The 18,373-nt window shown below is 42.3% G+C and overlaps 1 protein-coding gene across 2 annotated transcripts in view; it reads right to left on the bottom strand.

The window, feature by feature from the left end:
* The window catches only part of LOC126266959 (GTP cyclohydrolase 1), a 463,436-nt gene that overhangs the window by 144,791 nt on the left and 300,272 nt on the right, over positions 1-18,373 (bottom strand). Inside the window, exon 1 of one of the 2 annotated variants that reach the window (XM_049971680.1) lies at positions 5,950-6,145. The exons of the other annotated variant lie outside the window; for it this stretch is intronic. Within the exon in view, the coding sequence (XP_049827637.1) occupies positions 5,950-5,965 (16 nt within the window). The 5' untranslated portion in view covers positions 5,966-6,145. Of the gene's footprint in view, positions 1-5,949; positions 6,146-18,373 lie in introns of those variants that run through there. 2 annotated transcript variants of the gene reach the window in all.

Raw genomic sequence — 18,373 nt, 5'->3', positions numbered from 1 at the left:
AAATTGTGTCCATAATCCTCTCCCGATTTAGTGTGAACCGTACTGAAGACAGTAACATGGACAGTCACCACTCATCAGCGACTGAATAGCTCTGCTGAATGCCGTTAGCGCACAGCGAGCAGCGAGCCGGCACGCAAGAGAGGAAGGGCGAAATCGGGTAACGTTTGCCTGTCTCGCTTTCTGCGTCAAGCCATGTAGTTACGGAACTAACAGTTCAGTGCTGTTACAAAGTTCAAAACGTTTCTGCAGAAAATTTGTGCCACGCAGCAGCCTCAGTCGCTTACTGTGTACAGTACTGGTTTTGTCAGTCCCTGTTAGTACACGTCGTTAAACTGGATATTTCATCAGGCGACTTGGACAGCTTTAACGAATTCGCACGTGAAACTCCACTTTAATATTTTGTCTGCAAAACAAATAGAAGTTTGTTCGGCTTTTTACATCGACACTATGCGTGGCATGAACCTCAGTCTGGGCCAAATCATTTGAAACATTGATAGAAAAATGTAAAGGCAAGGAAGTGTGCACTACACAAGAAAAAATGCGCCCTACACCACTTTGAAAGCACCGGGTATCTAGTCACTGCAGGTGTTAAAATCTGCACAATATTTTTCAGACAAATATAATGCTTCTGATTCCAAGACAAACGGCACCATCTTAAAAAGATCATTTCCTTAAAGGCAAGAAACCGCGCATGTACCCGTGGTCTACGGGTAGCGTCTTTGATTACATAATTAAAACGTTTTCGGTCCCGGGTTCGATCCCGCCACTGCCTAAATTTTGATAAATTATCAGCATTGGCGGCCGAAGACTTCCGGCATAAGAAGTCAGCCTCATTCTGCCAACGGCCTTAAAGAGGGCGGAGGAGCGGATAGAGGTTCAGGGCACTCTTGTCCTAGGGGTGGGAAATTGCCCCTAAAGGCGGAAGAATCAGCAATGATCAACGACATGAGGATGCAGAAGGCAATGGAAACCAATGCATTAAAGACACGTAACGTGTATCCGCAGGACACGTGGCCTGTAGTTGAAGTGTCATGATGATCTCTCCATTGGCAAAAGATTCCGGATTAGTCCCCCATTCGGATTTCCGGGAGGGGACTGCCAAGGGGGAGGTTACCATGAGAAAAAGATTGAATAATCAACGAAAGGATAATGTTCTACGAGTCGAGGCGTGGAATGTCAGAAGCTTGAACGTGGTAGGAAAACTAGAAAATCTGAAAAGGAAATGCAAAGGCTCAATCTAGATATAGTAGGGGTTCAGTGAAGTGAAGTAGAAGGAAGACAAGGATTTCTGGTCAGATGAGTATCGGGTAATATCAACAGCAGCAGAAAATGGTATAACAGGTGTAGGATTCGTTATGAATAGGAAGGTAGGGCAGAGGGTCTGTTACTGTGAACAGTTCAGTGAACAGGTTGTTCTAATCAGAATCGACAGCAGACCAACGCCGACAACGATAGTTCAGGTATACATGCCGACGTCGCAAGCTGAAGATGAACAGACAGAGAAAGTGTATGAGGATATTGAAAGGGTAATGCAGTATGTAAAGGGGGACGAAAATCTAATAGTCATGGGCGACTGGAATGCAGTTGTAGGGGAAGGAGTAGAAGAAAAGGTTACAGGAGAATATGGGCTTGGGACAAGGAATGAAAGAGGAGAACGACTAATTGAGTTCCGTAACAAGTTTCAGCTAGTAATAGCTAATACCCTGTTCAAGAATCACAAGAGGAGGTGGTATACTTGGAAAAGGCCGGGAGATACGGGAAGATTTCAATTAGATTACATCATGGTCAGACAGAGATTCCGAAATCAGATACTGGGTTGTAAGGCGTACCCAGGAGCAGATATAGACTCAGATCACAATATAGTAGTGATGAAGAGTACGCTGAAGTTCAAGACATTAGTCAGGAAGAATCAGTACGCTAAGAAGTGGGATACGGAAGTTCTAAGGAATGAAGAGATATGTTTGAAGTTCTCTAACGCTATAGATACAGCAATAAGGAATAGCGCAGTAGGCAACACAGTTGAAGAGGAATGGACGTCTCTAAAAAGGGCCATCACAGAAGTTGGGAAGGAAAACATAGGCACAAAGAAGGTAGCTGCGAAGAAACCATGGGTAACAGAAGAAATACTTCAGTTGATTGATGAAAGGAGGAAGTACAAACATGTTCCGGGACAATCAGGAATACAGAAATACAAGTGGCTGAGGAATGAAATAAATAGGAAGTGCAGGGAAGCTAAGACGAAATGGCTGCAGGAAAAATGTGAAGACATCGAAAAGATATGATTGTCGGGAGGACAGACTCAGCATACAGGAAAGTCAAAACAACCTTTGATGACATTAAAAGCAACGGTGGTAACATTAAGAGTGCAACGGGAATTCCACTGTTAAATGCAGAGGAGAGAGCAGATAGGTGGAAAGAATACATTGAAAGCCTCTATGAGGGTGAAGATTTGTCTGATGTGATAGAAGAAGAAACAGGAGTCGATTTAGAAGAGATAGGGGATCCAGTATTAGAATCGGAATTTAAAAGGGCTTTGGAGGACTTACGGTCAAATAAGGCAGAAGGGATAGATAACATTCCATCAGAATTTCTAAAATCATTAGGGGAAGTGGCAACAAAACGACTATTCACGTTGGTGTGTAGAATATATGAGTCTGGCGACATACCATCCGACTTTCGGAAAAGCATCATCCACACAATTCCGAAGATGGCAAGAGCTGACAAGTGCGAGAATTATCGCACAATCAGTTTAACAGCTCATGCATCGAAGCTCTTACAAGAATAATATACAGAAGAATAGAAAAGAAAATTGAGAATGCGCTAGGTGACGATCAGTTTGGTTTTAGGAAAAGTAAAGGCACGAGAGAGGCAATTCTGACGTTACGGCTAATAATGGAAGCAAAGCTAAAGAAAAATCAAGACACGTTCATAGGATTTGTCGACCTGGAAAAAGCGTTCGACAATATAAAATGGTGCAAGCTGTTCAAGATTCTGAAAAAAGTAGGGGGTAAGCTATAGGGAGAGACGGGTCATATACAATATGTACAACAACCAAGACGGAATAACAAGAGTGGACGATCAAGAACGAAGTGCAAGACAAGGCTGTACCCTTTCGCCCATACTCTTCAATCTGTACATCGAGGAAGCAATGATGGAAATAAAAGAAAGGTTCAAGAGTGGAATTAAAATACATGGTGAAAGGATATCAATGATACGATTCGCTGATGACATTGCTATCCTGAGTGAAAGTGAAGAAGAATTAAACGATCTGCTGAACGGAATAAACAGTCTAATGAGTACACAGTATGGTTTGAGAGTAAATCGGAGAAAGACGAAGGTAATGAGAAGTAGTAGAAATGAGAACAGCGAGAAACTCATCAGGATTTATGGTCACGAAGTCAATGAAGTTAAGGAATTCTGCTACCTAGGCAGTAAAATAACCAATGACGGACGGAGCAAGGAGGACATCAAAAGCAGACTCGTTTTGGCAAAAAAGGCATTTCTGGCCAAGAAGTCTACTAATATCAAATACCGGCCTTAGTTTGAGGAAGAAATTTGAGGATGTACGTCTGGAGTACAGCATTGTATGGTAGTGAAACATGGACTGTGGGGAAACCGGAACAGAAGAGAATCGAAGCATTTGAGATGTGGTGCTACAGACGAATGTTGAAAATTGGGTGGACTGATTAGGAGGTTCTACGCAGAATCGGAGAGGAAAGGAATATGTGGAAAACACTGATAAGGAGGAGGGACAGGATGATAGGACATCTCCTAAGACATGAGGGAATGACTTCCATGGTACTAGAGGGAGCTGTAGAGGGCAAAAACTGTAGAGGAAGACAGAGATTGGAATACGTCAAGCAAATAATTGAGGACGTAGGTTGCAAGTGCTACTCTGAGATGAAGAGGTTAGCACAGGAAAGGAATTCGTGGCGGGCCGCATCAAACCAGTCAGTAGACTGATGACAAAAAAAGTGCGCAGATCCACTTAACAGCTTAATATCTTTTCCACTCTAATTCGTGGGTATGAAAGATCGCGCCACAGCTAGGCTCTTAGTGGCAGTTCCACTGACCAAGTGATTGTTTCACCAAACATGAAAAAAAAAACGAGAAATTAGGTACAATTCTGATACGGAGTCTTCATTGTGCAGTTCCTTTGTAAGAATGTCCTGCCTTCGTGCAGTTTGACAAAATTCTTACTGATGTGTAAGTTTTCCCCACATGAGTATTCTGTGACTATTCGGGATTGATGTCAGATACGGTAAGAAATCACCCTGTTCCCAAAATCTCGCGGAAAACTTACAGTTGTCTAAAGATCAGGCAATGTCTCCCAGATCCACAGGGTTGGAGACGGAAAATTTAATACTTTTTGATCAATAATACGTTGTGAGAAGAGCTGCGTGCAACAGTGCACGAACGAGTTGCCGCCAGTTTCCTACTAGTCTGGTCGTTAACAGTGGAAATCACTATAGTAGTGTAATATACATATTTAGTACATACTAGCTGTATTTTATGATACAATGGAGCTTGTCTTTTAGCACAGACGATAAAAATTTTGTAACGATTTTGGCGGACACTATGCGGAGGCTGTTTTGAAATTTTTGAACGCTGTATGCGTTAAAGAAAATGAAAGGTTTGTTTAACGTAGGCCAGATTTCGAAAATGGAGTCATTCCCGACAAAAAATTATTCTTTATCTGTAGGCTAATTCTCGTTGTTTAAGTGTAATCTGATTAGAAAATTTCGCAACATCGGAAATAGACAACGTTCTACGATCATGCACATTTCTTTGAAGGACTGTGCCGACCTATTATCCGGACACTTCACTCCCACTGCCTTTGATATTTCGGTGTTGTGTGTATGGTCACCGAAATACTGATGAACGGAAGCACACGATTCAGAGTGGAAAACTAAATCTGGCCACAGATCAAAAAGATGGTGTGGCTCAGTGGCAAAAGTTTCCAAACCGTTACCTAGCATTAGAGAAGACACATATGTAATTACATAACGTTGGCTGGACACTACACAAAAACTGATCTGTAGTTCAGTGCGCTAGACACCATCAAATAAGATTAGTGACAGACGTATACGCAATGCAGCACTTTAATTAAACTTATTACACAGTTTACAACATGCAGCGACGCCTGCCCGTTCTACCGCAATTTTTTTTAATGATGTGAAATAGAAACAAGTAATCTCTGTAAACCACAGCAGAGCCTCAATCAAGAATGAACAGCATACGATAAATTACTCAAGCAAGAACCAAGTAAAGCTCCTTTAGGAGTCATAGTTACAGGTTAATAGTTTTCGAGTCTTCATGCAAACTCTCGTCGCCATTATTAAATACCTATTGCATTTGCGGTGCATTGGATGTAAACACCAGAACGTTCGAAAGTTACGAATGACTTAACGATCCTCTCTCAATAAATAAATAAAAGAAAATAATTAACCCAATACCGCACTCGCTATTTGCGTTTGTACACATAATAGCGCAACACAATTAAGGGAAATAAGAAGTGACAACTACAACCCATTTTTGCACCAAATAAGTGGTATCTTAATGACAACGCAGTTTGTTACGATCCAACACATAAATGATATTTTTACGTACATGACATCCGTTCATTAACAAGCTAAAAAAATTAACTGCCGCGCGTTCACTCGACTCAGAAAAGAAAACCTTACAGTCCATAAAATCAGGACGCGTAAGAAGGCCTCGCAAGGTACTCCAGCAATACAAGAAAACGAGGAAATATAAATACCTCCAGCCACAAACATATTTATTTACTCAACGAATCTGACATTTACATCATCTTCGAACAATAAGTGGACGATCACGCTAATAAAAATGTTTAGAACCACCGGTTGGAGCGCAGTTAGAGCCGGTTTTATTTTCAGAAAATATCACCATAAGATCTGACGAATTATGTTCAACATATTAATTACTCACCTGCTTCGGTATCCATTATAGCCAGATTCTTGCACTAAAAATACGTAGCAGATATAGCAGCGAAGCTATACGTAGTGTTTGTACGTTAAAGTGGGCACTTTCATCACGGTGACAACAAGGAGATGCACCAAAGATTTCATACAATACGCAAAGACGAAAGATAGAGATAGTAGTATCCAAAGATATGATACTATTTAAAAAGATTTTTAGGCACTATTAAACAGGCGAGACATTGCCACATCCTACGTACATGACAATTTAATCGTCTTCTGTGTATTTCATGGTTGATAAACTTCTAAGAAACGGCTATCATAGGGTTTTTTTTCAGTCCCATTGATCGGTTGTATTATTCAACGTCAAGTAAATTTATATAGTTTTCAATTAAGTAAAGATTTTTATCCGCATCTTCTGCGTGAAGCAGTGGCGTTCCCGTAGATGTCGTAGCTTGCGTGTTTGGTGTTGCGAACGAGCTTGGTGGTCATGCGTTGTATGTTGACTTTTTTCATTTACCACCGTCATGGATTCATTGCAACTCAAATACCATCGCCCTCCTGAAGTACACAAATACTTCATCACATCTCAATATTGGTTGATACTCCAGCTACCAGATAAATTTGCATTTATAATTTTCGTCTTAAATAATTACCAGGTGGTTATAATTAAAAGTGCAGCTACTGACGGAGGTACAGCGTGGACTGTCATTATCGTAGACAGCGAAACTTGACAGATATGATAATGCGGAAAAAATTAGTTCCAATTTTGGCCATCAGGTGCTAATCTGGCGCTGTACACTGTTTGTATGACAGTATGACATCCACGCTGTCATTTGACAAGCCATCACGTGAGTGAACAGTATAGTTATCGAAAAGAGAGACCGTGCGCTGTTAATGAAACTGCTTTATGTGAACGGCAGAAGTTACAGTGCACCACTGAGAGAGTATGCCCGACTGCAAGGTCTGAGGAGAGACCGGATCTCCTTGAAAGGTATAAATAAGAAGATTATGAAATTCCAAAACACGCGAGAGCTTGGTGTGACCCCTGGGACAGGAACGCGTTCTATCCTAGTGACAGTTATTGACGAGGTCGCTGTTGCTGTAACTGACAATGCATCACGTGCCCCGTATAGTGCCAGCGCTCTTCCAGGGTCACGAGAACTCTCAATCCCACGGCCAACAACACGGAAGGTTTTGCGGTCTATTTTACACCGGTACCAGTACAGGATTCAGACGGCGTAGCAACTGAAACATCCTGATCCGCAGAACGTTTTGAATTTGCTCTTCAGTTTCTGGCGTGGATGACATGTGGTCGGGAAACATTCTTGGAGTGACAAGGTATATTTTATGCCGCATCGGATGCAGTGAATACACAGAACTGCCGCATCTGGAATACTGTTAAACCGTATGTCGCGCACGAAGAGCCTTTGCAGTCGCCGTATGTGACTGTGTGCCGTGCATGCGCCTTTATTTTCGGTCTGTTCTTCTTACAAGAGAATACACCCAGAGGACCTATCAGACGTACCGTGACGTCTGCGCGTTTTCGACACCTCTTTGAACAGCACGTAATTCCTGATACGCAGACTACAGCTGTGTGACAACCACTACTACTTTCAGGCAAGCTGGGGCAATACCTCATGTCACTTACCCAGTGAAGGATCTGCTTAAAGCAACTTCTCATGTACGAGTTGTCTCAAGAGATTTTTCCAGCTGCACGGTCTCAAAGGTCACTTGATCTGAATCCAAGTGACTTTTGCCTCTGGGGATATCTAAAAGAACGCGTTTACCAGCGACCCGTGCGGTCTCTACCCGATCTGAAGGCCAGTATCCAGGAATATGGGCCGAGCGGTTCTAGGCGCTACAGTCTGGAACCGCGCGACGGCTACGGTCGCAGGTTCGAATCCTGCCTCGGGTATGGCTGCGTGTGATGTCCTTAGGTTGGTTAGGTTTAAGTAGTTCTAAGTGCTATGGGACTGATGACCTCAGAAGTTGAGTCCCATAGTGCTCAGAGCCATTGACACCATTTTTTGAACAGGGATACGTTGCTCACGTGCCACTGGATCTCCTGAGAGAAACGGTTGATCACGTCGTTTTACGGATGCATTACGTTCCCGATGTCTCCAGTGTTCATACTGAACAAATTGTTTAAATGGCGGTTACTAATAACATCAACACGGCGCCTTTCTCATTTGTTTGACCTTTTTTCCTAGGACCCGTACCCAACACATATGGAAACATTTCTGTACATTTTTTAGCATTCACAGCTCCAAGTTTGCTCATGGTGGCCAAAACTGGAACTAATTTTTTTTCCAGAGTAAATCGAATCCTCATTAGCGCATTAGAACATTGGAGAATCCAGTTGATCAAACATGCAGCTAAACTGATATACAAGCAGCCCAAGTGGCATCAAATAGAAAGGCTCGCACCGAGCTGGTACCAAGAAGTGTTCAAATGTGTGTGAAATCTTATGGGACTTAACTTCTAAGGCCATCAGTCCCTAAGCTTACACACTAATTAGCCGGCCGCCTTGACCGAGCGGTTCTAGGCGCTTCAGTCCGGAACCGCGCGACTGCTACGGTCGCAGGTTCGAATCCTGCCTCGGGCATGGCTGTGTGTGATGTCCTTAGGTTAGTTAGGTTTAAGTAGTTCTAAGTCCTACGGGACTGATGACCTCAGATGTTCAATCCCATAGTGGTCAGAGCCATTTGAACCATTTTTAACACACTACTTAACCTAAATTATCCTAAGGACAAACACACACACACCCATGCCCGAGGGAGGACTCGTACCTCCTCTAGGAACAGCCGCACAGTCCATGACTGCAGCGCCCTTGACCGCTCGGCTAATCCCGCGCGGCAGCTGGTACCCATGAGGGGTTTATACACACAGTATTACCAGCCTCTACTACCCTCATTTTTCACAAACGACATATTTGTCACAATATTGTTATAGTAAATCGTGAAACTGGATAATTAACGTTCAGACTGAAACTCATATAATGTTTATGTCAAAAATTTCGTCTTCCCCTTTATTGAAAGTTAACGAGCTATTTCGCACTCTTAAAAATACATCGTCAAGTGATCTGTACATTAGAGGAATAACAATTTACTCTTCGGAATAGCGAATTTTTAAAAATAAGTCGTTATAATCCCGTAAGGCCGCTAAAGCTAGTATACTTCATATTGTTTTTCCTGTATGCTACAATGAATTAAAAGATAGTGTAAGTATACTAGGCTTAGAGCCCTTATATGAGTATGATCACTTATTTCTTAAGAATTGGTTATTCCAAAGAGTAAATATGTTATTCCTCCAATGTATAGATCACCTGATGATGCATTTTAAGAATGCGAAACCGTTGTGATCTTTCAGTTAAGGACTTTAACAGCCCGAGCGAAATACTTTTTATTTAACATGTAGAATTTCGGCTGTAGTTGCTTTCATTTTAAAGTTGCGTTAAATATTTCGAAAGATGTATTTGATCTAGATTTGTTACCTTTGATTGCTACGAAGTGCGATTTTTCTTTTGCATAAGATCTGTCTTTGTGTGTGTGTGTGTGTGTGTGTGTGTGTGTGTGTGTGTGCATCGTTCCATTTTTAATGAAACTCGGTGGTCTGTGTTACGTAACTGGAATTTAATATTTTATTAGATATTTGAAATTATATCTATTAAACATATTAAATTAAATTAGTGAGTTACAGGCTACTGAAGATACCTCAGAAGTACATGAACGGAAACGCATAGGGCTCTAATTTAAAAGTATTTTATTTAGCCTGAAACACATATTTAAACTAAGAGAAGAATCACAGGACATGTAGAAAAACTGAAACAGAGAGCATGTAGGCCTATACAGAATGATTTGTAGGTATCATTTGTTTGTTTAGCGGTTGCTAACCCACTGTCCACTCTCGTGACGTGAATGGAATAATAAATATACATACTATTGCTTCCCTAACCCTGTTACTCCTCAAATTAACATTTGACACCATGATAATGTCAACTAATACCGTGTGCTTGGACTACCAGCTGGAACGATAATGACACAATAGTGTATGACACAATAGTGTATAGTAGCAACCACTAATCACTAAGCAGTCACCCTGATTGAGGTTACCTGCAACAGTAGCCGAAACGTCGGTAATTTTACTGTATCATTAAGCGGTCACACATCCACAAGAATCTTACCGCAACGTGTTCCGATAGCGAAAGCTTACGTTCGTGTAATAACCATACGATGTGGGAAGTGGAGGCAGGAGAGATTGGCAGTGGTAGACAAGGGGTTGCCAGCGGTAGTGGGTGATAGGCAAGAGGAAGCAGCAAAGAGGCCGCGTGATTGGTTATTTGGTTGGTTGATTTGCGGGAGGGGACCAAATAGCGAGGTCATCAGTCCCATCGAATTAGGGAAGGAAGTCAGCCGTGCCCTTTCAAAGAAACCATCCGGGAATTTGACTGAAGTGTTTTAGGGAAGTCTCGGAAAACCAAAATCAGGATGGGCGAATGCGGGTTTGAACCGTCGTATTCCCCAACGGGAGTTCAGTGTGCTAACCACTGCACCACCTCGCTCGGTGAGGCCAGCTGAGCTGGCGTTTCCCTGACTAGCGTGCGTGGCAGCAGTGCAAGAGAAGCGCGTCTTCCTCGCCACGCGAAGCTGTATCTTCCTGGAAGCAGAGCAGCGCCCCCCGGCCTCGAGCCGTCATCCACTCTAGACCAGTAGTCCCAGCAGCCCGCCCAGGAACAATACCTAAGGGTATTTTTTGTTTTATTTATTTGTTTATTTTCAAGTATTTCAAGGCCCCATGGCTATAAATAAGTAGATCGACAAGTCCACGTCTTTCGTGGATATTCGTATGTTTTCAACGTTTCATCTAGTCGGGTACTCTAAGGTTAAAATGGCTCTGAGCACTATGGGACTTCACTTCTGAGGTCATCAGTCCCCTATAATTTAGAACTACTTAAAACTAACTAACATAAGGACATCACACACTTCCATGCCCGAGGCAGGATTCGAACCTGCAACAGTAGCGGTCACGCGGTTCCACATTGTAGCGCCTAGAACCGCTCAGCCACTCCGGCCGGCGGTATTCTAAGGATACAGGTACACGCCATACTTACAAGTTCTGAAGTTGTTTCTTTGTAATGTGACCAATGAATAAATTAAATGGAAACCTTTTCGTAATATTTAGTTTTTATTTCTTTCATCCAGACATAAATAGACGATAACATTTTTTTTACCTCGGAGGATGTCTCGCGCAGTCGGAGACGAAACGTCTGGGGAGAGTTTTATACATTGACACGGCCTATCAGCCCGGAAGTTTTAAGTGAAGACAATACCATGAAAGCCTACATTGTATAAAGTACGAAAAATTAAATATGACTGAAGTTAGTAATGGCAACATTAAGTATGTATTGCACGATTATACATTGATAGCTATAAACGTAATAAGTGTGTCTTGCATCTCTACCTGTATCGGAAAACTTTCAGCTAAGGCCTCTTCTTTTAATCTATTGCTTGTCATGTCACTGTTAGATCCTCAAAAGAACTGTAAGGTATGTCCTATTGAAAAGCATACCTCGCTGTAGCGGCGTTGTACGTAATCGCAATAGTGAATGCGTTGGCCGAGAGATGGCTTGATGGTATTCCCAGATGCACAAGTACAGTTAATGGCTTCGTAGAAATACTTTCATTTCTCGGGAGTTGTTTTTGCAGTTCGTTGCTTGATAGAATCCTCCAGAACAGCACAAAGAGTGGTTATCAAGTTTCTTTGTGAAGAAGGGGAGTATGCTTCGCAAATTTTTCGCAGGATGAAAGAGGTGTGTGGAGAGCAGTGTCTCCCATGGCGCAGAATATCCTACTCGTGCCAGCATTAAGAGGTAGGACGTGCAAACATCAAGGACATGCAACGCTCTGACCAGGGACACGTTGTCCCCAACACTGTTACGATTTCTTCTGTGGAGGAGCTCATACGTACGAACTCTCGGACCACCATTAGTGACACTGATGTTCAACTGTTAATATGCAAAGGAACTGCACGTCACATAATCCACGAGAAGCTTCGCTATGGCGAAGTTTGTGCTCAATGGGTGCCCAAGCATCTTTCAGAGAACCGGAAGATGGCGACAATGGCTGTTGCCTGACCTATCTGAGGTACGTGGAGCAAGGAATGGATTTCATTGCTCACATTATGACAAGTTGGCTCCAAATGGATAAGCATGGAGTGACAGAATCCCGCCCCTCTCGTCTAAAAGAACCCACTCTGCCAGAAGGGCCTAAAAAGTGATGCTCAGTTTCTTTTTCTACTCATTGACTGACTACACGCGGTGCAACATTTAATACCTAGCAGTACTGCAACGCGTTGTAAAAAGGGAAGCAACAGAAAGCGTGGGTGCAAACTCTGGAATGGAATAGTGCTTCTCTAGAACAAAGCTAGGCCACAGGTGGCCAAGATGACCATCGAGCTCCTTCAAAAATTTCGATGAGGGGATCTGGAACCTTTTCCTTACAGCCCTGAAATCTTTCGCTGTTAGTCGTATATCTTCCACCTCTTAAAACAGTCTCCGGAAGGTTAGAGGTTCACCTGTGACAAGGAAGTGCAAGACAGTGTGCAAGACTGGATCCGTTAACAACCCAGGAGTTCCTACACTGAAGTCACCCACCCCCCTTCCTAAGCGCTGGGATCAGTGTATCAGTGCCAATGGGAATTATGTATAATTGTAGTGTTTCACATGGTCTGTAATTATAGTATTGTTGTTAACACTGCTTTACATATAACTGCAGTTTCCTTTTCATATGTACACACTTTATATATGTCATAATGACCACACGATTCTTAACTCATTTACTGTTAACTTAGGCTGAAACCTAATTTACTCGGTTCAGTGCTATGGAATAAAAATGGCTTTCCTTCACGTACACATACTCTACACATAGGCAAATCAAATTTATATTTGCTGAACTGGGTTGGCGTAAAGTAGCGCTAGAAACGTAAATAATACCGTAGACACTGAACATAATGTTATTCTTTTCGTCTTATAGTATTTTGTGTAACGAATATGAATCAAGAATTAGGTTTTGACTAGGACACATGTGTGAAAAGTAATATGTGTTCCTTTTCACAGATATTTTATTTATCCACTTAATTAAAATATGATATTGTGTGGGAATCTAGACTTCAGAAACTAAGTATTATAAGTTTCTGCTTCGACTGAGATAGCTTCATTACTGCAATAACCTGTGAGTAAGTAAATGCCTAAAATAAAGCGGTGCAGTTATTTCACGTCGCCTCCACAAAGCCTATTACCCCAGTGTGAATAAAATGAAGTTCTTCTAACTGTTAATGAATGTTAGCAAAGTTCGGCATTATTTATAAGAAGGAATGAAAAGCTAAAAGTTCAATCATTCGACGACAACTCGTACAGTACCTAAAAATTGATTGATATGAAAAAAATACAAGCAGTAGCAAGCAGTCGTATGCAGTATTTGAAAGCTGCGATATATTGCATCAGAAGCAACTTTTAACATGCGAAAATTTAAGTTACAGAACAAATGAGATTTTAATCATAATCAAACGATCAGATACCCAACGAGCTATTGCTATCGATATCTGAAAAGCGGTCCAGATATGCAACTTGGGTTTCACGCTACTACAGCTACCAGAGGAATATTTTCTACTGCAAAGGCCAAAAGGCTTCGTGGTCGTAGTATACGTGTGAGGCGTCCAGTCAAGTGTGGATCATTCACTGCTCGTCAAATGAGGAAGATTTTGCATGATATCACCATCAGAATGGACTAGAGACCATTGGAGAAACGTTGTCTTCGCTCAGGTTTAGCTTGAAAAGTGGCGTGTTTTGATTTGAAACGAGGTCAGAACTCGTCATAACTTCGCTGGAGATATGTGTAAGTGTAGACTAAGCAGGTCGGTCAGAAATAGCATGAAAAACTTGTAGTGACGTTTTGCTCTCCCAAATGCAAAGTGGCGAATAAAAGTCTCGTGCAGTGGCAAATTCAAGCTGTATTAGTGTAGTTGTTCTTTGGTTTACTTTTCATTTAATTATTCCATGTTTTGCATTATGCATATGTTCATGTTTGTATAGCTGTTGACGTGTCTATGGCGTGTATATGTTGCTCCGATACCCACAAACTTATAAGGGTGTTGCAGGATAGGACGTGGTGAGAAATAAATGTTAATAAAAAATTATATAGGTTGCGCTGTTTCCGATTTAATTAGTGTTGAAGGTAATCAATCAGATCGTTGTGTGCTCAAATTTAAGCGGCCTGCTAGAGGTAGTGCACCAATGGTGGTCATCGTTTGGTTTCCTCCAACCGAACAAACGTAGCTTTTGCTCACATAGCTAAAATTTATCACATCCGAAAGGCGCTCATTTTAAATGGTAACGAGAGTCTGAACAAATGGTAACTCACGAACCCACAGATGTCTGTGCATTGCCCCATTTTAGCGTGTACATGTGCTTGGATTCGCACGCTCAACGACGTGATTGCCTGATTTCGATGCTCAATAACTCGGAAACGGCACGACATATCGAATGTTTTTGCTAACAACAATTTCTCAAAACAGCCTATCTTGCAAAACCGTAAAAAGTATTTCTGACTGTTTCTGATAACCCAGCATATCTCTCGGCGAAGACATAAACCCCTATGCCTTTTCTCCTTTAACTGAGACTTTAGAGGTAGCATAATGCTTTAGTTCAGCAATAAATGCCCAAACCTCCTCCTTCAGCCGGGTTTAGGACCGGCAGCGGCTGTTGCGAGGCATATAACACAGTGATATTCCTGGCAGTCATATGTGGTTCAGAAATCTGGAGCATGACTAAACGAGAGAAGGAAAAACAACTAATATTTGAAGGAAGAGTAATGGGGAAGACATGGGGACCCATTTTAGATAAATAAGAATGGAGAAAGAGGGAACCTACCTGTTGATGCAACAACCAACAAGCCTACAGAGATGAAGAGCAAAAGAATTTAGTGAGTGGGCTATGTAGCCCGTATATCACAAGAAAATTAGCTGAAGGAAGCACTTGAGGGGAAACTAAACACCAGACGCTCCATAAAACGACCAAGGCAGCGCTGGATGGACGACCCGGCGAAGGACCTGGCAACCATGAGGTTGAAGACGCCTGGAGAAACCGAACACAAACCAGAAAGCAGTGGAGGCAGTTTGTGGAGGCAGCGCGTGGTCTGCATGGCCCGTAATCGCTGGCTATGTTTGTGTGTACGAATATGTAGATCCCCCAACGATAAAAATGTCATTCCTTACAAATAACTCATTTTCTGCTCGAATTTCTTGAATATCAAACAATATGGCGCGAGGGTTCGTTACCTCGTTGTGAGCTTGAGCTCCGAGTAGTCTGCGAACCGCCGACTTGTTAAATATTCTTCTTATCAGTAGAATAATAATTTTTACTAAAAACCAGGACTTGGCAACTTCGATCTTTTAAAGCTTTTATAGCGTCTTCAAATACAACACATATTAGATCGGTATCTTGTTGCAGGACACCTTCTGGGTAACGAATAACAAGCGTTTTTTTTTTTTTTTTTTTCCACACAGACATATAAACTTTTAGTCGTTGGTGTTGCTTGACAGTCTGGCTGCCGCAGAAGACCCTTTGCCGCCTTAGACCACTTTACCAGGCAAGACTCCAAGTACGCCTTCAACTCTCTTGTAACGGCACGAAGACCAGGCGGAATGCCTCATGCAAATAATAAAATACACGGAGAAATATATTGCTGAAAAATGACATCGCCGTCGGGGAAGACATCAAGCATGAATGGGTGCGGGTGGTTCGCAGTTGTCAGCGTATCTTCGATTACTACCACATGTCCCATGCAAACATAGGAGAATGTTTCTCAAAGTATAATGCTACTCCCACCAGCCTGCGTCAGTGGCGTGAAGAATGTTTCGAGCCCCCGTTCACCTCCGTGACGGCGTTTGTGGAGAAGACTGTCGACCTAGTCTATCAAAAATGTGATTCACCCGAAGAGCCAACACGTTTCAATTGATCGACGGACGAAACCCAATGATTCATGCCTATTGCAATCGTAATTGACGATTTCTTTGGGTCAACACATGAAGTCGTAGGGGCGGTCTGCGAAACACTTGTGCGTGCACCAGCATTGGTTTCTTTCGGCAGAGATGCCACAGATCACCATCTGTCCTATTTTGCGGAGCAGTCAAGCCTCCGAACCCCACGTTCTGTGAAGTGGCGTCCAAGCATTTAGCCCCTAGTGGTAGTTTCACTGTCCTTCTACCTCTTTCCGTGAATGCTCACGACAGTAGCACGTGAACATTCGGCCAGCTCGTTCACAAGTTCGTCATAATAATAAATATCTCCCCTTTTTAAAGTCGCTTATCTCAATGCATTTACACATTTGCAGCCCATATCTTTGCTAGGGTGATCTCCGTCTGGAAGTGCTCCATTTACATAGTTGTCACGCGCCGGTAACGCCACCAGGTGGCATCCAAGATCGCGGTGCGCAGTGGTCATAATGTTTTGGCTTATCAGTATATCATGAATGAGTGTACTGTCTGGTACAGCTTATGACTGAAGATGTAATTCATATTGGTATGTGACAACAGTGACGAATTCATGGGTTTTATTACCTAACGCCAATGATTTTATATCTCCTAATATGATGTTATAACTGCTCTTATAAGCCTCAAGATGGTATACACACACTGTTCACTTGGTGATTCTGTTAACTGGTTTTCTTCATCACCCGCATTACAAAACCGCAATCTACATTACCAATGTTAGCCTGTAACGGAACAGTACGCCATTTCCTTAAAGATGCATTACTGTGATGCGTTTCCACAGTTTCCAAATTGGCTCCATATCTTTCAAAATAAACGATCTTACATAATAACTAATACTTTATATTCTGAACGTAATAAAAACGCATATAATTCTACTAATAAATTTTGTTCATTTATATTCAAAATTAGAGCGACATTTCACCTCGACTCAACGAAATTACTTATTTCCAAACATTGACTACAAAATATCAGGGAAACCTCGTACCCACACAATGGCGCACAGGGTAATCATTTGGATCACTATAGCACAACCTTGTGGAGCACATGTCGTGTGTTTTTGAGAGGCACGAAAGTGTTTACTGGATTCCTCTTGACAATATTAACTCAATGAGCGCTACTTTGTAGTCAGATTGGCACTTATTTCCTACGAGACCGACGCAGATTATCAGTAACAGGTTCCGTACCGCTCTATTCATACTGTTGCTGAACATAATTCCCAATATCCGAACAGAGATATGCGAGGGTTCAACATCAGCTTGCAATGGGTATCGTGGTCACAAAGTACACAGTGTCCTAGCACATATTCTAAGTTCTAACAATACAACGTTCCTGAAGGAAATTACACTCCCCTAAGAAGCAACGCAGATCCGAGAAAAACCACTCGTCTGAAACACGACTGGCTTAATTCATACGCAACATCTTGCAAACAGTAGATGTGGGTGAACAGATAGCCTGATTTCTTCTAGTGCTCGGGAAGGTGTGCGAAGCTGTATTGCGTCGCCGACTGCTCAATTTGATATGATAATACGGAGTATCTTCGCAGATATATGGTTGGATCGCTGAATGTTATACTAAAAGAACTTTGTACGCTATCATGGAGGACGACGAAATGTTCCTCGGAAACGAATGTAACACTGGGCATGTCACAAGGACGCGTAATAGGATCCCTGGTGTACATATAGATGACTTATCAGACAGAATCAGCAGTACAGTAAAATTATTCGCTGACGACACTGTGACGTACAGGAAAGTATCGCCCTTGGACAATCGCAAGCACTCGCATAAAGACTTGTACAAAATTTTCACTTGCTGTAGTGACTGACAGCTTTCTTTAAATGTTCATAAATAGAAAATAATGCTTACAACAAAGGTAAAGGTCGTGGAGATATCCGACTACAAGATTGGTGATGAACATGTTCAGCACGTCACGTGGTACAAGTATCTAGTTGTCATACGAAGAAGCGATATGAAATTTTACGACCACGTGAAATCTGTATTAGGGAAAGAGAGTAGAAGGCTGGTTTGATGGAAGAGTTATGCGAAAGTGCAATGCATCTGTAAAGGAAATTGCATAAAAGTGTGACCAATTCTACACGGTACAGTCACACGGTACAGTGACCACCGCCAAAAGGGGGGACGCGGAAAACAATGCACTCTTTGTCGTAATGCGGAAACGGGGCTACTTACCTGACGTCCAAACGAGAGTGGTCACTGGTTGTCGGGCCAAAGGTGAAAGCATTTCCGAAACGGCTAAGTCTGTAAACTGTTCGCGCGCCATCGTGGTTAAAGCATACCGTGTATGGTGCTATCCAAAACCGCTGTCGAGGAAACTATGGCGCACCAAGGGCCATAGATGACAGGGCTGAACGACGGCTGTGGAGACG

The sequence above is a fragment of the Schistocerca gregaria genome, chromosome 4 (assembly GCF_023897955.1).
Source record: "Schistocerca gregaria isolate iqSchGreg1 chromosome 4, iqSchGreg1.2, whole genome shotgun sequence".
NCBI classification, from domain to species: domain Eukaryota; kingdom Metazoa; phylum Arthropoda; class Insecta; order Orthoptera; family Acrididae; genus Schistocerca; species Schistocerca gregaria.
The sequence above is the reverse complement of the archived record's forward strand: the minus strand, read 5'-3'. Positions and strand labels throughout refer to the sequence as shown.